Consider the following 21,435-nt stretch of genomic DNA (forward strand, 5'->3'; position numbering starts at 1 on the left):
GGCTCAACCAAATCTCACTTAGGCCCCACAAAAGACTAGAACTGGCCCTACAGTATGTACCACAAACGGGAAAAAGATGGGAGTGCGCTTGTTGACCCTTCACTTCTAGAGAACAGGAGACAAACATCTGTTTAACCAAGTAGCCTATATTATAAACAACATAATATAGAAATCAAATAGACAACTATCCATACAATCTGGCCAATTTGGATGGAACATTTGAAATATTATTCCGTTTTTTTGTCCCATAGCCTAAAGTATGTGTCCATGGTTAATAGAACATAAGGTAAGGCTAAAAAAGGATGCATAATAACATACCCTCTCAAGCAGGGACAAAGTGGCTTTCAGGGCCCCCTCCGGTCGACCAAATGGAAAACAGTACCTGTGAAAGAAATCCAGTTTTATTTATGTAGGGTTTCTATGAAGGTACAGTGCATTCGGAAAGTATTCAGACCCCTTCAGTTTTTCCATTTCTTTTTACGTTAGAGCCCTGTTCTAAAATGGATTAAAACATCCCCCCCCCCCCCCCCCCCCCCCCCCCTCAGTACTTTGTTGAAGCACCTTTGGCAGCGATTACAGCCTCAAGTCTACTTGGGTATGACGCTACAAGCTTGGCACACCTGTATTTGGGGAGTTTCTCCCATTTTTCTCTGCAGATCCTCTCAAGCTCTGTCAAGTTGGATGGGAAGTGTTGATGCACAGCTATTTTCAGATCTCTCCAGAGATGTTCAAGTCCGGGCTCTGGCTGGGCCACTCAAGGACATTCAGAGACTTGTCCCGAAGCCAGCCTTCCGTTGTCTTGGCTGTGTGCTTACGGTTGTTGTCCTGTTGAAAGGTGAACCTTCACCTCCAGTTTAAAGTCCTGAGCACTCTGGAGCAGGTTTCCATCAAGGATCTCAGTACTATGCTCCATTCATCTTTCCCTTGATCCTGACTAGTCTCCTAGTCCCTACCGCTGAAAAACATACCCACAGCATGATGCTGCCACCACCATGTTTCACTGTAGGGATGGTATTGGCCAGGTGATGAGCGGTGCCTGGTTTCCTCCAGACGTGATGCTTGGCATTCAGGCCAAAGAGTTCAATCTTGGTTTCATTAGACCAGATAATCTTGTTTCTCATAGTCAGAGTGCTTTGGGTGCCTTTTGGCAAACTCCAAGTGGGCTGTCATGTGCTTTTACTGAGGAGTGGCATCCGTCTGGCCACTCTACCATAAAGGGCAAATTGGTGGAGTGCTGCAGAGATTGCCGTCCTTCTGGAAGGTTCTCCCATCTCCACAGAGGAACTCTGGAGCTCTGTCAGAGTGACCATCGGGTTCTTGGTCACCTCCCTGACCAATGCCTTCCTCCCCTGATTGCTCAGTTTGGCCGGTCGGCCAGCTCTAGGAAGAGTCTTGGTGGTTCCAAACTTCTTCCATTTAAGAATGATGGAGGCCACTGTGTTTTTGGGGACCTTCAATGCTGCAGAAATGTTTTGGTACGGACAATTCCTTCGACCTACTGGCTTGGTCGACCTAATGCACTGTCAACTGTGGGACCTTATATAGACAGGTGTTTGCCTTTCCAAATCATGTCCAATCAATTGAATTTACCACAGGTGGACTCCAAGTTGTAGAAACATCAAGGATGATCAATGGAAACAGGATGCACCTGAGCTCAATTTCGAATCTCATAGAAAAGGGTCTGAATACTTATGTAAATACTTTATATATATATATATTTGCAAGAATTTAAATAACCTGCTTTTGCTTTGTCATTATAGGGTTTTGTGTTTAGATTGATGAGTATTTTTAAACATGTTATCAATTTTAGAACAAGGCTGTAAATAGTGAAGGGGTCTGAATACTTTCTGAATGCACTGTATTCCTTCATCATAAGACCATTATTTATCCTCAAGGAGTTCTATAATTTATAAATGACTAGCTTGTTCTTGAGATCATAATGTAAGTAACATATAGCAGAGCACAGTGATTGGCATATGTCATGATCTATAATCTGTGATCTGATGAGTCCCATAGGCATGTCTGTGCCAGGGTCAGTTACAGACTTGGCAGTGAGTACAGTACACACCTGAAGTGTGTGATCTGGTTCTCCAGCAGAACACGCAGCCTCTCCTTGATATCCTCAAAGCGCTCCTTCTCCTCCACAGTCACCGTCCCTATCCCGTCAGGCCTGAGGGATATACAGTACCATAGAGTTTATATGGTTGGAGCATGGGGCAGGAAACACCAAGGTTGTGGGTTTCATTCCCACATCGTCCACATATTGTACAATGTATATACATTATGTATTAATTGGAAGGTCCCTTTGGACAATTTTTTGGGCTAAATGTTATTTTAGAATTATCATAATATCCCAAATCAGAGTAGACAGGATTGCCACCACTGACATGTAACCACAGGGGTCACACACAAGGGTCAAATGGTCACTGGAGGTCTAACTGAGAATTTCACCTAACATACAGTACTACACATGTAGTATGTAGTTATATGTCCACAGCAGAGACTACAGTACAAATCCAGCGTATGTGTGGTGTATTCTACAGGTAAGAGCCAGCCAGCTATCTGGGAGAGTGGGGCCACTGATATGAGAGGATGGTTACAGAGAGGGGTGGGGGGGCATCCCCCTGTCCCCCACAAACCCCCATGCCAAGCTGTGCCCCCCCATCGTGTCTGACAGGAGGAGTATCCCTCCCCACCTCCCTCCTCCTTTCTCACTGTCCTTCACTGAGATGACATCCTGGGCCCGGTGACAACAAGCATGTCACGTCTCCTGCTCCTCAAGCCGCTGTCACAGCGACCAGTGCCTCCTCTGTCACATGCACTCACGTTCCCCTGTGCTCACGTTCCCCCATCCTCAGCCGTGTCACTAACTATAAGGAGATAGGCCCCTCACCCATGCTCCCTCTATGTGTGTGTGTTTCAGGCTATGATTGTCAGTGTGTGTTTTTGTGTGTGTCTTCATCTGAGGCATGTCATAAGCAATAAAAAGCCCAAGCTTTTAATAACATGGTATGTGATGTGAAAACTCAGAAAACAAATTTGATAATTTCACACTAATTATGCTTCGCCTTATTTTGTTCTCCTACATGGCATTCATAATGTTTTCATAACCTCTATTGTCATGCCTACATGGAAATGAGTCGTCATTTGTCACAGAGCGATCAGAGAAACTAATAATATCAGAGGAACACCACATCAGAGGTCTCTGCTTATTTCAAAAGTACGTGACTGGAGCTGAATTACAGCCAAATCACAAATTGACTCGTACATCCAATTTAAAAAGATAAAGGCCATATTTAACTGGTATTTTAACATTCAAACACCACATTTCCAAAGCATTACCTAAACTAACTGGAGGGGGAATTAAATCAACTCCAACCCTTAAAAATACTATTTACTCTTAATTTACTCCCAGGCTACTGTACTCCCTATAATATTCAGTTCATGCCCTGTGGCTATAAGGCTATTAGGTTGTGGGTGGGTGAGGGGAGTATGGGGGGGTCAGGGTAGTGAAGGGGGTCTTGGCCAGAGAGGGGTTTCTCTCGCGGGCAGCACAGGGCTGTCATGGTCATGGGGACTGGAGGCGGGCTGGCTGTGGCCTGGGCTCGGACAGTGGCAGGAGACACTCGCCCGTCACCCATGATGACCTGTCATCCTGTCATCCCTGACCTTCAGGCATGCCGGCTGGAGAGCTCCCACTACAGTACACTACACCCCCCTCCTTCCCTTTTTTCTCTCTCTCATCCTTCTTTACCTCTCCCTCTATTCCTGAACCTCTCTCTCTTTTCCTCTCATTTTCCTCACTCGCTCTCCACCCCCATCCCCATCCTCCTGTCTTGGAGCTACTCCCGTCTCCCTGTCTAGCCTGATCATAACAGGACTCAAACAGACAGCCCACCTCAGCTCGATCACTGTCTGTTACAGGATGGGGGGAGGGGTGGAGGGAGGGGTAGATTGGGTAGGAGGAGTGTCAGATTGGGGCAGACTAGTAGACTGACAGACAGCTGCCCATGACCTTCGCACCTCAACACTGTAGTGACACTCGCTTGTTCATGTTGACTAGAGATCTAGCCATTGTTACGACATACAAAAGTCTGGGCAGATGTACACAAACACACACGTACAAACAAACTTACATATGTATGCAAGTACACATGCAAACACAGACATTATATTATTTAAAAAACACTTGCAATACTCATTAATTATTTCAATATTTCAACTACAGTATTTAATCTTGTTAAAAACAAACACTCATGTCACAAAGGTCGAATGGGAGTCACAGTGGCTCTATAAGTGAGGAGGAATACACATTCACATGTTCGTCAGAACTTCCTATTTTCTAGTTGTGATGTCAGAAAAACAACTTTGTTTAATTCAAAACTGGATTTGTTGTCATCTTTTGGTTGAAAAGGTCAAAGTCAGTGGTGAAACGTCACAATTTCAACTTGACGGGTCATTCAAGTAAACTTTCTAGACGGAACTAGGAATTTCTGATAACTCCAATAGCATGTGAAAGTGGGAGAAGCACCACAGACTCGTACCTTCTGGGCCAAGAGGCAGCCTGGGACTTGGAGTACTTTTTTCCCCTAAACTCCATGATTTTGAGTTCCCTCTTGGAGGGGGTGGGGGTCTCTGGGGTGGGGGGGTAAAGGTAGCTTTGAAGCTCTGCCTCGGTTACGGGCCAGTTTAGCAACTCAGACCATCTCTGACTACAGGTTACATGAGGGAGAGGCAGGGGTGATGTTATGAGAGCAAGCAAGGAAAAACAGAGAAGAGAAAAGTAATGGCAAACAAAAATAATAGACAATGAGAAACAATTCATTGACAACAGAAGAACAGACAACTAAGAAAGAAGAACAATTTAATAATATACACAAATCCCAACTGAACATGAGAGACTTAAAATCATAAGTGACTGAAAAAAGTGATTGAAAAAAAGAATATTAGAGAAAGTAAGCTTTGACTGATGCAACAAACATGGGATGTTGGGTGGAATACACACTGGGTTAGTCTTCTCTGAATAAAATTGATTCTTTATAGAAGGTTAGTGGTAGAGTGGCTTCTCTGAACAGGGATTCTTGGTTTGCTTTCATACGCATAACATGACATAACATTCATACGAATAACATTTATGACACACACAAAGACAGAGAGAGACAGAGAGAAAGAAAGAAAAGAGGGGAGATAGCATAGAAGGAGAGCTGTACGTCAGTTTTCTGTACCTGTTGCCGTGGACGTGTGAGGCACAGAAAGCAAAGCTGTAGTGTAGCAGGGTGGGGTCAATCATAGCCCCGTTCTCTGCCCGCTCCAGCAGGTCGCCCAGGTAACACAGGTGTCTGTGACACCCCCGCACACCATTACGAGCACAGTACTCATCCATGACAAACACCTGGCCTGGACTGAGCCAGCCCTGCAAAATTGACAAAGGAGGGGATGTTCAATGATAGAATGACTTACATGGGATCACATCCCAAAGCAAAAGAATGAGCGAACCACTAGACTTAACTTTCCTCACCAAACAGGAGTAGGAGTCATTGAGCCTGTGGTCCAAGGTGAGACACTGCACCATCTCAAATAGGGAAGAGTGGTCGAAACTACAAGGGTTGGCTGAGATGAACTCATCCATGCCGTGTTTCTGTGCCCGGTCCGCGTCTGTGTCCGTCCACCCCAGAGAGAGAGAGAGAGACAGCCAGCACACATGGAGGGAGAAATAGGATCCAGAGAGGAGTTAGATATATCAGAGGATGTGAATTGAGAAGTAGTGAGAGGGTGAGAGAGTGCCACTAAAGCAGTGGGAGGGCCCTATTCTATCAAAACCGTTAAGCAGATTTACATGAGACACAAATACTGTATATACACAGTACCAGTCAAAAGTTTAGACACACCTACTCATTCAAAGGTTTTTCTTTATTTTTACTATTTTCTGCATTGTAGAATTATAGTGAAGACATCAAAACTAAGACATAACACATATGGATTAAAAGTGTGAAACAAATCAAAATATATTTTACATTTGAGATTCTTCAAACTAGCCACCCTTTGCCTTGATGACAGCTTTGCACACTCTTGGCATTCTCTCAACCAGTTTCATGAGGAATGCTTTTCCAACAGTCTTGAAGGAGTTCCCACATATGCTGAGGACTTGTTGGCTGCTTTTCCTTCACTCTGCGGTCAAACACATCCCAAACCATCTCAATTGGGTTGAGGTTGGGTGATTATGGAAGCCAAGTCATCTGATGCAGCACTCCATCACTTTCCTTGGTCAAATAGCCATTACACAGTCTGGAGGTATGTTTTGGGTCATTGTCTTGATGAAAAACAAATGATAGTCCCACTAAGCCCAAACCAGATGGGATGATGTATCGCTGCAAAATGCTGTTGTAGCCATGCTGCTTAAGTGTGCCTTGAATTCTAAATAAATCACAGACAGTGTCAACAGCAAAGCACCCCCACACCATCACATGTCCTCCTCCATGCGTCACAGTGAGAACCACACATGTTGTGATCATCCGTTCACCTGCTCTGTGCCTCACAAAGACAGGGCAGTTGGAACCAAAAATCTCACAATCTCACAAAAATCTACACTCCTTGAAAGCGGCAGCTCTAGCGTTTAGCTCTGTGCGGATGCTGCCTGTAATCCATGATTTCTGAAACTGAAAAACATGACTACAAACTGAAAAACATGACTAGAAAAATAATCTAATGGTGACACCTAGTTGCTCATTTACAAAAGGGTATGTACGGCCACTGTGGGGACGACGTCATCGATGCACTTATTGATGAAGCCAATGACAGATGTGGTGTACTCCTCAATGCCATTGGAGGAATCCCGGAACATATTCCACTGTGCTAGTAAAACAGTCCTGTAGCTTAGCATCTGCTTCATCTGATCACTTTTTTATTGATACAGTCACGGGTGCTTCCTGGTTTAATTTTTGCTTGTAAGCAGGAATCAGGAGGCTAGAATTATGGTCAGATTTACCAAATGGAGGGTGAGGGAGAGCTTTGTATGCATGTCTGCGTGTGGAGTATAGAGGTGGTCCAGAGTTCTTTTCCCTCTGGTTGCACATTTAACATGTTGAAAGAAATGAGGTAAAATGGATTTAAGTTTCCCTGCAATAAAGTCCCCGGCTACTAGGAGCGCCGCCTCTGGGTGAGTGTTTTCTTATTTGCTTATGGCGGAATACAGCTCATTAAATGCTATCTTAGTGCCAGCCTCTGACTGTGGTGGTATGTAAACTGATACAAAGGATATAGATGCGAACTCTCCCGGTAGGTAATGTGGTCTGCAGCTTATCATGAGAAACTCAACCTCAGGTGAGCAATAGCTCGAGACTTTCTTAGATATCGTGCACCAGCTGTTTACAAAACTACATAGACCGCCGCCCTTGTCTTACCAAACTCCGCTGTTCTATCCTGCCGGTACATTGTATAACCAGCCAGCTGTATGTTGATATTGTCGTCGTTCAGACAATACTCTGTGAAGCATAAGATGCTACAGTTTTTAATGTCTGGTTGCTAGTTTAATCTTCCCAATAACTCGTCCATTTTATTGTCCAAAGATTGCATGTTTGCGAGCAGAATTGAGCGGAGTGGGGGTTTATTCGATCGCCTCCTACTCGTCAGAAGGCAGCCCACCCTCCGGCCTTTTTCTCAGCCTCCTCTTCACGCAGATCACTGGGGTCGGGGCCTGTTCCCGAGGGAGCCCTATATCCTCCGCCTCGGGCTTGTCAGAGTCGTGAAAGAAGAAAAAGGATTATGCTAGTCCGTGGTGAGTAATCGCAGTCCTGATGTCTAGAAGTTATTTTCGGTCATAAGAGACGGTAGCGGAAACATTATGTACAAAAATAAGTCACAAACAAAGCAGATAAACAAGCAAAAAAACACAATAGGTTGGTGGACTGTCATTTCTCTTTTCTCATTTGAGCTGTTCTTGCCATAACATAGACTTGGTCTTTTACCAAATAGGGCTATCTTCTGTATACCACCCTACCTTGTCACAACCCAACTGATTGGCTCAAACGTATTAAGAAGGAAAGAAATTCCACACATTTTTAACAAGGCACACCTGTTATTTGAAATGCATTCCAGGTGACCACCTCATTGAGCTGGTTGAGAGAATGCCAAAAGTGTGCAAAGCTGTCATCAAGTCAAAGGGTGGCAACTTTGAAGAATCTCAAACACAAAATATATTTTGATTTGTTTAGCACTTTTTGGGTTATTACATGATTCCATATGTGTTATTTCATAGTTTTATTCTCCAATGTAGAAAATAGTAAAAATAAATAAAAAACCTTGAATGAGTAGGTGTGTCCAAACTGTTGACTGGTACTGTATATATATATGTATTTATTTAATTCTTTACTGTACACATCAATGGCTTATGGGTGAAACTATACAGATACTCACAGGCCAATAATAATGTTGAATTTGTTATTAGCCTGCACACCTGGTTAGCAGTTTAGATTGAATAGGGCTCTTGTACAGTACGCTTCTTCTGGGGTGGGTAGATGTGAGTAGGAATAGATGCAAGTTGCAGCATAACCAATGCAGACGGATCATTCCTGTGGTCATGCATGACTGGTTCTGTTCTGTCTCAGGGTTTCTTCTGCATAGAAGACTCGTGGGCGGGCTACCTAAGTTTTTATTCGGCCACCTATGTCCAAACATTTGGAAAAACGTTTGCAGTGCAAACTTAAACGACTAAAACCAAAATATAATGTACGTAGAAAAGATAAATGGACTTATATATATCTTTATAAGAACATCTTTGAAAACCAACAATCACCTAAATAAAAGCTAGATAGTCAGGGAGAATAAAAAATGTTTTAAAATGATGCAGGAGTATTTTTGTCATGGCAAAGTGCCCGCATTGATTTTGTTATGTTTGAATCACTCAGATAGCATAAGCCATGGAAAAATGTGTAGAATTGCAAAAAATATGCTTGAAAACTGCACATTCTTTCTCAACCTCATTGCAAAATGTGTACAATTGCAGGAAATTAGCTTTAAAACAGCAACATTCTGTCACTGCAGCCTCTATGATTTTGGCCACGCAATTGGCCATGCCCTCACCACATACACCAACTAAATCCCATTTTGATCCAGAAAAAACCCTTCTGTCAATCTCACTATTACAACGTTGGTCCAGTTTCCCTTGATAAAGGCTAAAGTTAATGTCTGTGGGGTCTCTCTCTCTCTACATAACAGTGTATGTTCTCCCCGCAAATCTCAGGTCCCCTATGTGATCCTTCAACCTGAGCATATATAAACTCTCTGAAAGCAGCCTTTCTGATTGCATTCTCACATGATTGAGTGCAACCTCAGAGGAGCGCTAGCTAGACCCATCTCCTTTCCCCTCCCTTCCTCCCCCTCCTCTGCTCAGCTTGTGGGCACATGAACCCTGGGGTCTCCCTAATTAAATGCCCCCCAGTGCCAGTAAAACAGGACCTGGGACAGAGGAACCCCCTGCCCAAGCACCCCTTTGTTCAGAGAGGGGGCTAAATACATTTGACAACACATTTTCACTTTACTTCCCAGTGAGTGGGTTGAGGCATTACATCAGGGTCTGGCTAGAATTGGAAGGCTGCCTGTTAATCCTTGCTCCGGCCATCTACCTCTATTTTTATTCTAATGGCCCATTTTAGCCAGGGCTTAGGGACTGCTCTGAAGGCCACAGGTCCGCAGGTCACAGCTATTCTAAGCAGCAGTCTAGATAAATAGCCTATGCAGCTGCCCCTCCCGAGACAAGGCTTTACATGTCAAGAGACAACACCACTTATTGAGCATTAACAACAGTTTGAACATAGTGAAACAAATTAGTTTTTGCCGCAACGTGGATACACACACAATCTTATTTTGACACTTAAAATGTGTTCAGACACACTGATATACAAAAATATATAAAATGTTTTGGGATCATTTTCTGAAATTCTAAATCACAAAGAAGCTGAATGTGACATACACATAAAATCATGAAGAATAAATTACTTTGACTATAGAATTAAAAAAATTAAATATCAAACACAGAGAATATAATAACACAGTATTACTTTTGTTTTCTCCCATTGACCTCAACCTCACTGTTGAGTGAAACCCAATGTGGCGCCCTTCCAGCTGTCAATCACCCAGGGAACAAAGCCTGTGCTGCTATGATGCTTATGATCCCCAACTCCCAAATCCAAAAGGTGACTTTGTGTCCTTCTCTGTGACTGGTGGCCTGTCACGTCTATTTGACATTCCAGCGGTGGAGTGGACATGGGGGCACTGGACAGTAACAGACAATGACACTAGTCACTCCCGTCTGTCTAGGCAGGGGAAGGACAGACATGACAATGATTGATGGATGCTACTCATTTATAGATCCCTGCACTCACTAGGAGAGTTGAGAGCAGAACATTTGGGGCTATTTAGTACATTACTTCTTTTTTTGAAGGATTTGACCCCCCCCCCCCCCCCCCCCACAACATGGACATCCACAGTCCAGCCCTCACTGAGAGCAGAGTGAAGGGTACATGGTGATAACTGGATCTGGTTTAGGGCTGACCTGGACCTGAAGACACTAACCAACACTTTGGTTCTCCCTTTCTCAATCAGTCTATCCATCCTAAACATTTCAGTTCAATGAACAGTGATGGTTGAAGATCTTATTACGCTCATCTAGTTTTTCTATACAGGTTCATGTTTTTACACATTCGTAAGTTGACAATACTTTATATTCCCATGCACTGTATGATTCATAGAGCACTTCTTAGAGCATACCAATATTAGTGTGTTGAAGGAGAGGAGTAGTACATTCCTGGGGAAAATCTCAATACCCAACAACACTACGATCTGTCTCAGTCTTAACAATAGGGTACAGAAAACAGTCTGTTTTCACCAATAATTGGGATAACTTCACCCTGGTAAATGTTCTTGTCAGGCATCCAAAGAAAGAAAAGGCAAACAGATATGATAGTAGTGTTAGAGCAAGTTTTAATCCAAGGTCCGTCTGTAAGTAGTGGAGAAGACTGGAGTAGCATATGACAGAGGGAATTGCATGACATCATGAACTACTTGTTAGCATTCAGAATACTCCAGGTACATATTTACCAGCTCATATTTAGCAACAAGAAAAAAAAAAAAAAAGAAAGGCAGAAATTGAGCTCTCTTCAGAAAAGCATGGATATTCCACTGTAAATAACACCTGTGAACAGATTTTGACTTTTTACGCAATTTGGAACAAACATATCAAACTGTATAATGTCTATCAAGTGTGTAACCCAATTGCATTGGTTTTGAATATCTTTTAAATTAAATATTGTGATGCTGTTGTGCAAATGGAATAGACAACAGGTGGAAATTATAGGCAATTAGCAAGACACCCCCAATAAAGGAGTGGTTCTGCAGGTGGTGACCACAGACCACTTCTCAGTTCCTATGCTTCCTGGCTGATGTTTTGGTCACTTTTGAATGCTGGCGGTGCTTTCACTCTAGTGGTAGCATGAGACGGAGTCTACAACCCACACAAGTGGCTCAGGTAGTGCAGCTCATCCAGGATGGCACATCAATGCGAGCTGTGGCAAGAAGGTTTGCTGTGTCTGTCAGCGTAGTGTCCAGAGCATGGAGGCGCTACCAGGAGACAGGCCAGTACATCAGGAGACGTGGAGGAGGCCGTAGGAGGGCAACAACCCAGCAGCAGGACCGCTACCTCCGCCTTTGTGCAAGGAGGATTAGGAGGAGCACTGCCAGAGGCCTGCAAAATGACCTCCAGCAGGCACAAATGTGCATATGTCTGCTCAAACGGTCAGAAACAGACTCCATGAGGGTGCTATGAGGGCCCGACGTCCACAGGTGGGGGTTGTGCTTACAGCCCAACACCGTGCAGGACGTTTGGCATTTGCCAGAGAACACCAAGATTGGCAAATTCGCCACTGGCGCCCTGTGCTCTTCACAGATGAAAGCAGGTTCACACGCACATGTGACAGACGTGACAGAGTCTGGAGACGCCGTGGAGAACGTTCTGCTGCCTGCAACATCCTCCAGCATGACCGGTTTGGCGGTGGGCCAGTCATGGTGTGGGGTGGCATTTCTTTGGTAGCCTGACTGCCATTAGGTACCGAGATGAGATCCTCAGACCCCTTGTGAGACCATATGCTGGTGCGGTTGGCCCTGGGTTCTTTCTAATGCAAGACAATGCTAGCCCTCATGTGGCTGGAGTGTGTCAGCAGTTCCTGCAAGAGGAAGGCATTGATGCTATGGACTGGCCCGCCCGTTCCCCAGACCTGAATCCAATTGAGCACATCTGGGACATGTCTCGCTCCATCCACCAACGCCACGTTGCACCACAGACTGTCCAGGCGTTGGCGGATGCTTTAGTCCAGGTCTGGGAGGAGATCCCTCAGGAGACCATCCGCCACCTCATCAGGAGCATGCCCAGGCGTTGTAGGGAGGTCATACAGGCACGTGGAGGCCACACACACTACTGAGCCTCATTTTGACTTGTTTTAAGGACATTACATCAAAGTTGGATCAGCCTGTAGTGTGGTTTTCCACTTTAATTTTGAGTGTGACTCCAAATCCAGACCTCCATGGGTTGATAAATTTGATTTCCATTGATAAATATTTGTGTGATTTTGTAGTAAGCACATTCAATTATGTAAAGAAAAAAGTATTTAATAAGAATGTTTCATTCATTCAGATCTAGGATGTGTTATTTTAGTGTTCCCTTTATTTTTTTGAGCAGTGTATATATATATATATATATATATATATATATATATATATATATATATATATATATATATACATATACACACACACACACACGGCAAAAAAAATTTTCTCCCTTTTTCAGGACCCTGTCTTCAAAGATAATTTGTAAAAATCCAAATAACTTCACAGATCTTCATTGTAAAGGGTTTAAACACTCTTTCCCATGCTTGTTCAATGAACCATAAACAATTAATGAACATGCACCTGTGGAACGGTCGTTAAGACACTAAAAGCTTACAGACGGAAGGCAATTAAGGTCACAGTTATGAAAACTTAGGACACTAAGAGGTCTTTCTACTGACTCTGAACACCACCAAAAGAAAGATGCCCAGGGTCCCTGCTCATCTGTGTGAATGTGCCTTAGCCATGCTGCAAGGAGGCATGAGGACTGCAGATGTGGCCAGGGCAATAAATTGCAATGTCCGTACTGTGAGACGCCTAAGACAGCGCTACAGGGAGACAGGACGAACAGCTGATCGTCCTCGCAGTGGCAGACCACGTGTAACAACACCTGCATAGGATTGGTACATCAGAACATCACACCTGCGGGACAGATACAGGATGGCAACAACAACTGCCTGAGTTACACCAGGAACGCACTATCCCTCCATCAGTGCTCAGACTATCCGCAATAGGCTGACAGAGGCTGCACTGAGGGCTTGTGGGCCTATTGTAAGGCAGGTCCTCACCAGACATCACCGGCAACAACCGCGCCTATGGGCACAAACCCACCGTGGCTGGACCAAACAGGACTGGCAAAAAGTGCTCTTCACTGACAAGTTGCAGTTTTGTCTCACCAGGGGTGATGGTTGGATTTGCGTTAATCGTTGAAGGAAAGAGCGTTACACTGAGGCCTATACTCTGGAGCGGGATCGATTTGGAGGTGGAGGGTCCGTCATGGTCTGGGGCGGTGTGTCACAGCATCATCGGACTGAGCTTGTTGTCATTGGAGGCAATCTCAACGCTGTGCGTTACAGGGAAGACATCCTCCTCCCTCATTTGGAACCCTTCCTGCAGGGTCATCCTGACATGACCCTCCAGCATGGCAATGCCACCAGCCATACTGCTCGTTCTGTGCGTGATTTCCTGCAAGACAGCAATGTCAGTGTTCTGCCATAGCCAGCGAAGAGAACGGATCTCAATCCCATTGAGCACGTCTGGGAGCTGTTGGATCGGAGGGTGAGGGCTAGGGCCATTCCCCCCAGAAATGTCCGGGAACTTGCAGGTGGCTTGGTGGAAGAGTGGGGTAACATCTCACAGCATGAATTGGCAAATCTGGTGCAGTCCATGAGGAGGAGATGCACTGCAGTACTTAATGCAGCTGGTGGCCACACCAGATACTGACTGTTACTTTTGATTTGGGCCCCCCCTTTGTTCAAGGACACATTATTCCATTTCTGTTAGTCATATGTCTGTGGAACTTATTCAGTTTATGTCTCAGTTGTTGAATCTTGTTATGTTCATACAAATATTTACACGTTAAGTTTGCTGAAAATAAACGCAGTTGACAGTAAGAGGACGTTTCCTTTTTTGCTGAGTTGATACACACACACACACACACACACACACACACACACACACACACACACACACACACACACACACACACACACACACACACACACACACACACACACTTACTATTTTCTACATTGAAGAATAATAGTGAAGACATCAAAACTATGAAATAACACATATGGAATCAAGTAATAACCAAAAAAGTGTAAAACAAATCATAATATATTTTATATTTAAGATTCTTCAAATAGCCACCCTTTGCTTTAATGACAGCTTTGCACACTGTTGGCAAGTTCAACCAGCTTCACCTGGAATGCTTTCCCAACAGTCTTGAAGGAGTTCTCACATATGCTGAGTGCTTTTCCTTCACTCTGCGGTCCGACTCATCCCAAACATCTACATTTGGTTGAGGACAGGCGATTGTGGAGACCAGGCCATCTGATGCAGCACTCCATCACTCTACTAAATTACTACATGATTCCATGTGTTATTTCATAGTTTTGATGTCTTCACTATTATTCTACAATGTATAAAATAATACAAATAAAAACCCTTGAATCAGTAGGTGTTCTAAAACTTTTGACCAGTAGTGTGTCTATATGTATGTATATACACACTACTGTTCAAAAGTTTGGGGTCACTTTTTCTGCCCATTAAAATAACATTAAATTGATCAGAAATACAGTGTAGACACTTAATGTTGTAAATGACTATTGTAGCTGGAAACGGCAGATTTTTTAAATGGAACATCTACATAGCGTACAGAGGCCCATTATCAGCAACCATCACTCCTGTGTTCCAATGGCACGTTGTGTTAGCTAATTCAAGTTTATAATTTTAAAAAGGCTAATTGATCATTAGAAAACCCTTTTGCAATTGTTAGCACAGCTGAAAACAGTTGTCCCGATTAAAGAAGCAATACAACTGGCCATCTTTAGACTAGTTGAGTATCTGGAGCATCAGCATTTGTGGGTTCGATTACAGGCTCAAAATGGCCAGAAACAAAGACCTTTCTTCTGAAACTCGTCGGTCTATTCTTGTTCTGAGAAATGAAGGCTATTCCATGTGAGAAATTGCCAAGAAACTAAAGATCTCGTACAATGCTGTGTACTATTCACAGAACAGAACAGCGCAAACTGGCTCTAACCAAAGTTAAAAAATCCCTGAAGCTGGAGTCTCATACCTAGTTTTGAGCACCGGCTGTCAGAGCAGCTCACAGATCACTGCACCTGTACATAGCCCATCTGTAAATAGCCCATCCAACTACCTCATCCCCATACTGTAATTCTTTTGATTTATTTTGCTCCTTTGCACCCCAGTATCTCTACTTGCACACTCATCTTCTGCATATTTATCACTCCAGTGTTTAATTGCTATATTGTAATTATTTAGACACTATGGCCTTTTCATTGCCTTACCTCCCTTATCCTACCTCATTTGCACACACTGCATATAGACTTTTTCTATTCTATTATTGACTGTATGTTTGTTTATTCCATGTGTAACTCTGTGTTGTTTGTGTCGCACTGCTTTGCTTCATCTTGGCCAGGTCGCAGTTGTAAATGAGAACTTGTTCTCAACTAGCCTACCTGGTTAAATAAAGGTGAAATATATATATATATATATATTTTAATCGTGCCATTGGAACACAGGAGTGATGGTTGCTGATAATGGGCCTCTGTACACCTATGTCGATATTCCATTTTACAAAACAATCTACCGTTTCCAGCTACAAGTTTCCACCAAACTTGAACGGTAGTGTGTGTGTGTGTGTGTGTGTGTGTGTGTGTGGGTGTGTGTGCGTGCGTGCATGCATGTGTATATATATATATATATATATATATATATATATATATATATAAAAATATATATATATATACACATATATATAAATAACTTTATTTAGCATACCAATAATATTATCTTCATTTGAAACCCAAAAACATATAGTAAGTGTTTAAAAAAAAATTGACCTTGGTTTTTCTCCCAAGAGTTAGCCTATGTGGTGTTACACTATACAGTGAACATATGCAGGTGTGAACTAGCAAGTAGTTATTTGGTAACATTTCACTGATTGCTTCCCAAAATAATTGTGCATAGACCACACTGTTTAATTCATGACATGGCACTTTTAACATGGTAATTACCAGCGGCTGAGAGACACAGAGGCCTCCAGTAGTTGTCAAAAACAACCACTTCACTGAATTCACTTATGTCCTCAATTCTACTGCAATTATGTGAAACATCACTATCGATAAACCATTGTAGTTTATGTTGTGGGTTTTAGCCTTGTTTCTGCCTAAACCCTTTGTCACTATATTGGTAATTAAAACTGTTGGAAAATATGATTTGATGTTGGCAGTGATATTTAGTATTATTGGTATTTGAAATATAGAGTATGATTTGAAAATACAAGTTGGTGTTTGGAAATTGACCTTTTTCTAAGAGGGGCGTTAATGTTCAGTGAAGTTGCTGAGAGAGAGAGATAAGAAAAGAGAAGAGAAGAGAGAGAGAGGCAAATATGCAGATTGTTTATCCAAAGCAAACCAAACAAAATCAGAGTTACATGCATCCTAGTCTGGTAAGGATGAATGTGAATCCTAAAAGAATCAAACAGAATCAAAATAAATGCTTTCTAGAGTGGTCTAGGACAGAGATAAGATAAAGACTTGAATAGAGGGAGAGACTGAACAAAATAAGAGGAGGAAGACAGGGAGGAGAGTACATTGCTTTGGTCAGATAATCAGTGTGGATTATCTGAGCTGCGCCAGCAACAGGGAAGCACTTACCCTTGATTCCAGCTACGAGATAGCGGGGTAAGAAGGACCAACCCAGAGAGACTTAAAGATAGAGAGCAGACACAGAGATCTGACCTACAGCAGCTGGGCTAGGGACCAGGGACACACACAAAGCGAGAGAGAGGCAGAGACAGAGACCAAGACAGAGAGAAAGAAAGTGAGGGAAATAGCTCATTACACTGGTAAACAACTGATATAACGGGACACAGGGGAAGAGAAACAGTAATAAAAAAAGACGAAAGGCTCAACTAAAGAGATTAATATAGATATATAGTGAAACTAATAGATACAGATAGAGAAGAGAGCTCATGTGATAACAAATATGGAATAGGAGACAGAGAGTGCTGATGAAAAAGAACATTTAGTGAAAAATGAAAAAAAAGTTAGGGAGAAGTGTTCTCTCTCCTCCATATTGATGTAGACACTGCGCTGTGGTTGCTTCGGGTTACATGAAATACATTGTTACACACACACACACATCCATATGTAGAATAAGTACTCACCATAATGGCGCGTATCATCTATTTAAGTTATAATGCCCTCGACTTTGTCTCGGGCCTAACAACAACCATGCCAATATATCCTCCAAACACTGGCTTCGAGGGCATTATCACTTTTATACAACGGATTACCAACATATTCAAATAATGATAGACAATTATAATAATTTTTTACTATATTTTGATTAATTTATTCATACTATTTCATTCTCCCACGAGATACAGCCCGGACACAAATTTAAGGTTGCTACACAAGTGACTGGTCATTCATTCGGTTCGGTTGCCAGAAACGCGACCCAGTCATTAAGTCTTTTTGTTATGTATCTATGGACGTGACCCAGTCATTCATTCGAAATGTTCCATTGCCATACTGGCTGGCAACGTTCTTATCACTTATTTGCTAGTTAGACAACTACGGCTAACTTACAGTCACGTCAAACAGTGCAGCCTGAATAACAGCAAAGTAGCTGCATTTGCGTTCGTTTAAGCTGTTCTCTAGTGACATTTATTTGGATACATCCATAACAATGAGCTAACAATTTCGCCTGGCATAGAAAATGTGCTCTCTATTCAGGACACTGCTGTTCAGAGGAGCTAGCCAACAACACAGCTAACACAATCACTTTATACTGAAGCTGAAAAAGACTGCAAACTAGCTGCATTTCATTTCATTTGACCTGTTTTCTATTGGCATTTCTTTGTATATATCCATAAAAATTATGCCAGCTTATTCATGATTTCGACTGGCAGAGAAATGCCGTCTGCCTGTCTGTCTTGTCCCGACTGCTGACACGTTCATTACTATGGGACAGCTGGAGATCGAATTTCAATATTGAAACAATGTTGCAAATATCGGAGAGACAGACAGCAATGTTTGTATAAATTATCCGCTGTTGGAAACCAAATTCTAGTGAGACAGTGGATTGTGCAGTGAGATAGAATAGAGTAAATAGGCACTTCAACATCATAGCTTTAGCCGGTGGTAACTTGTGGAATAGACACCGGCTGGAATGCGATTTTAACCAATTGGCATCCAGGATAAAACCCACCCATTGTAGAATTTAAAATACACACTTGTGTCATGTGAAGAGAAAAAATTACAACAAAACAGGTCACCCCAAAAAGAAGCCCAATGAAATCTGTATCTCGATAGATATAGAGTTAGGTTAGACATAACAGCAGTGTATATTGGGGTAGCAGTTTTCTGGGTACTGTAGTTCTTCGTGAAGCTGAAACAGTGAGAGCTACCGTGAGTGTGGTGGGCCTCGTGGGCACAACAGGGGCCGACACTTACAGAACTGGGAGATGGGTGCGTCTAGCTGGGGTGCAGAGCCGGCTCTGTTGTTGAGTTTCTGGACCTGGGTGGGGGGGATGGGCTTGTGGGACTGGCCCGTGGCCCGGTACATGGCCTGGACCCACAGGATACGGTCCTGCTCGTCATCACTGGCAAAGATCACAGTGTCGCCCTCCTTCACTGCGTTGAAGAAGGTCCTCCCACCTTCCAGACCTAAGGAATAAATCACTGTTAGTGTTTGTAGGGCTAGTGCTACTGGTACATACCAGTGACATATATTTAGGACCTGGTAGTCATTTACATTTTAGTCATTTAGCATACGGTTTTATCTAAAGTGACTTACACTATGTGCCTTCATCTTAAGATAGGTAGGTGAGACAACCACAGTAGCACAAGTACTATTGTAACAAGTAGTGATTCGTGGCAGAAAAGGTATCTGACTTATATTTGCACATTCTAAATTCCCAAGAGAACAAATGGTTGGTGGTTATTAATGTAGGACACAAATACTTTATTTGCACTGTAAAGCTAGATTGTGATTATCTTACCTGCCTGAGGGTCATGTGCATGTTTTGTGTGTAGGGCTGTCAGAGTTAATCTGTCACACCCAGATCTGCTTCACCTGTTTTTGTGCTTGTCTCCACCCCCACCAAGTGTCTCCCATCTCCCCTCATTATCCCCTATGTATATATAACTGCATTTTCTCTTTGTCTGTTGCCAGTTCGTCTTGTCTCGTCAAGTCCTACGAGCGTGTTCCCGTGTTTCCTGTGCTATAGTTTTGTTTTTCCTAAGATGGCGCTGACGGAGATGGCAGCATCACGACTAGATCTTAGAAAACTTTGCAGTATTTTGTTTTTTTATGTTTTATTTTTTACATTATTAGCTCAGGAAATGTTTTGTGCCATTACTGTACAGCCGGGAAGAACTATTGGATATTAGAGCGGCGGTAACTCACCAGAACTATCAGTATTACAATCAGGAATATGACTTCCCTGGAGCAGATCCTTTGTTCACTCTTCCCAGACAAAATGAACTTATTCCAGAGGCCGACCCAAAACATTGTAGGCGGAGGAGAGGCACTCGAGGCGGCCTGCTGGTTCGACTTAGGAAGCGCGCACACCGCCCACCGCTTCTGAGTATATTACTCACTAATGTTCAGTCTTTGGATAATAAAGTTGATGAGCTTAGAGCAAGGATTTCTTTCCAGAGAGACATCAGGGCCTGTAACATACTTTGTTTCACGGAAACATGTCTCTGTCGGAGTCAGTAAAGCCAGTAGGATTCTCAGTACATTGCGCAGACAGGAATAAATATCTCTGGGAAGCAGAAGGGTGGGGGGGTGTATTTCATGATTAGCGACTCATGGTGTAATTCTAGGAACATAGAGGAACTCAAGTCATTTTGTCCACCCGACCTAGAATATCTCACAATTGTGTTGGCCTAAAGGTGAAAATTACCCACTACTATGTTTAACAGCAGAGAAAACCCACTAAATTATATTTTTTCAACTTGAAATTAGATTACTTTCCCAAGAGTGACCCCAACATTAGAAAAAGCGAAACATCGCCTTTCTTCATATTTCCATGAAAGCTGTACACCACCAGGGTACAAAGATTGTCTTAGGGTCATTTTTGACCAGACAGTTATAAAATCATTTACACACACACACACCCTCTTTGTTCAAGGACACATTATTCAATTTCTGTTAGTCATATGTCTGTGGAACTTATTCAGTTTGTCTCAGTTGTTGAATCTTGTTATGTTCATACAAATATTTACACGTTACGTTTGCTGAAAATAAATGCAGTTGACAGTGAAAGGACGTTTCTTTGTTTGTTGAGTTCACACACACACACACAGAGAGAGAGAGAGAGAAAATAATTAGATCATGTGTGCTACTGATTGAACTCAGCCAGCAGCTCCTGAAGAGGAAGATCACCATGGTTGGCACAGTTAGAAAGAACAAGCCTGAGCTCCCCCTGCCCTCCTTGCAACAAGAGGGAGAGAGGCCTTCTCATCAAAGTTTACCTTCACCACCACCACTCTAGTTTCTTACCTCACAAAGAGGAAGAAGAATGTGGTCCTCCTGAGCACACTGTACAAAACGGCTGAGATCAGTGATTGTGAGGATAGGAAGCCAGCCATCTTCCTGGACTACAACCACAACAAAGGAGGTGTGGACAACCTGGACAAGGTGATTGGAACTTACATCTGCAGGAGGAAGACTGCCGGCTGGCCCCCGGTCATCTTTCATAACATCATTGATGTGTCCTCTTACAATGCCTTTGTGATATGGAACAAGATCAACCCTACCTGGATGCCTGACAAGCGGAACAAGAGGAGGGTGTTCCAGGCGCAGCTGGGAAAGGCACTTGTAACCCCACACATTCAAAGAAGGGATCGCCTCCCCCGCACAGCAGCCTATGCAGCGCTTGTGAAAGCTGTTCAGGGGGCTGAATCTTGCCCTGATCCACCTGAGGCTGAAGCTAGGGCAGGCAAGAGGAGGAGATGCCAATTCTTCCCCCCAAAGGACTGTAAAACAAATACTATGTGCTGCACATGTGAGAAA

At 43.1% G+C, this 21,435-nt stretch overlaps 1 protein-coding gene across 7 annotated transcripts in view; it reads right to left on the bottom strand.

Moving 5' to 3' along the window:
* The window catches only part of LOC129851017 (calcium-dependent secretion activator 1-like), a 165,806-nt gene that overhangs the window by 51,603 nt on the left and 92,768 nt on the right, over positions 1–21,435 (bottom strand). For all 7 annotated transcript variants that reach the window (XM_055917169.1, XM_055917171.1, XM_055917168.1 and 4 more), the window contains exons 12-16: positions 18,867–19,079; positions 5,519–5,655; positions 5,226–5,413; positions 2,069–2,170; positions 319–382 (exon numbers count right to left, since the gene is read on the bottom strand). In XM_055917169.1, the coding sequence (XP_055773144.1) occupies positions 319–382; positions 2,069–2,170; positions 5,226–5,413; positions 5,519–5,655; positions 18,867–19,079 (704 nt within the window). The remainder of the gene's footprint in view (positions 1–318; positions 383–2,068; positions 2,171–5,225; positions 5,414–5,518; positions 5,656–18,866; positions 19,080–21,435) is intronic.

This window comes from Salvelinus fontinalis, chromosome 3 (assembly GCF_029448725.1).
Source record: "Salvelinus fontinalis isolate EN_2023a chromosome 3, ASM2944872v1, whole genome shotgun sequence".
NCBI lineage: Eukaryota > Metazoa > Chordata > Actinopteri > Salmoniformes > Salmonidae > Salvelinus > Salvelinus fontinalis.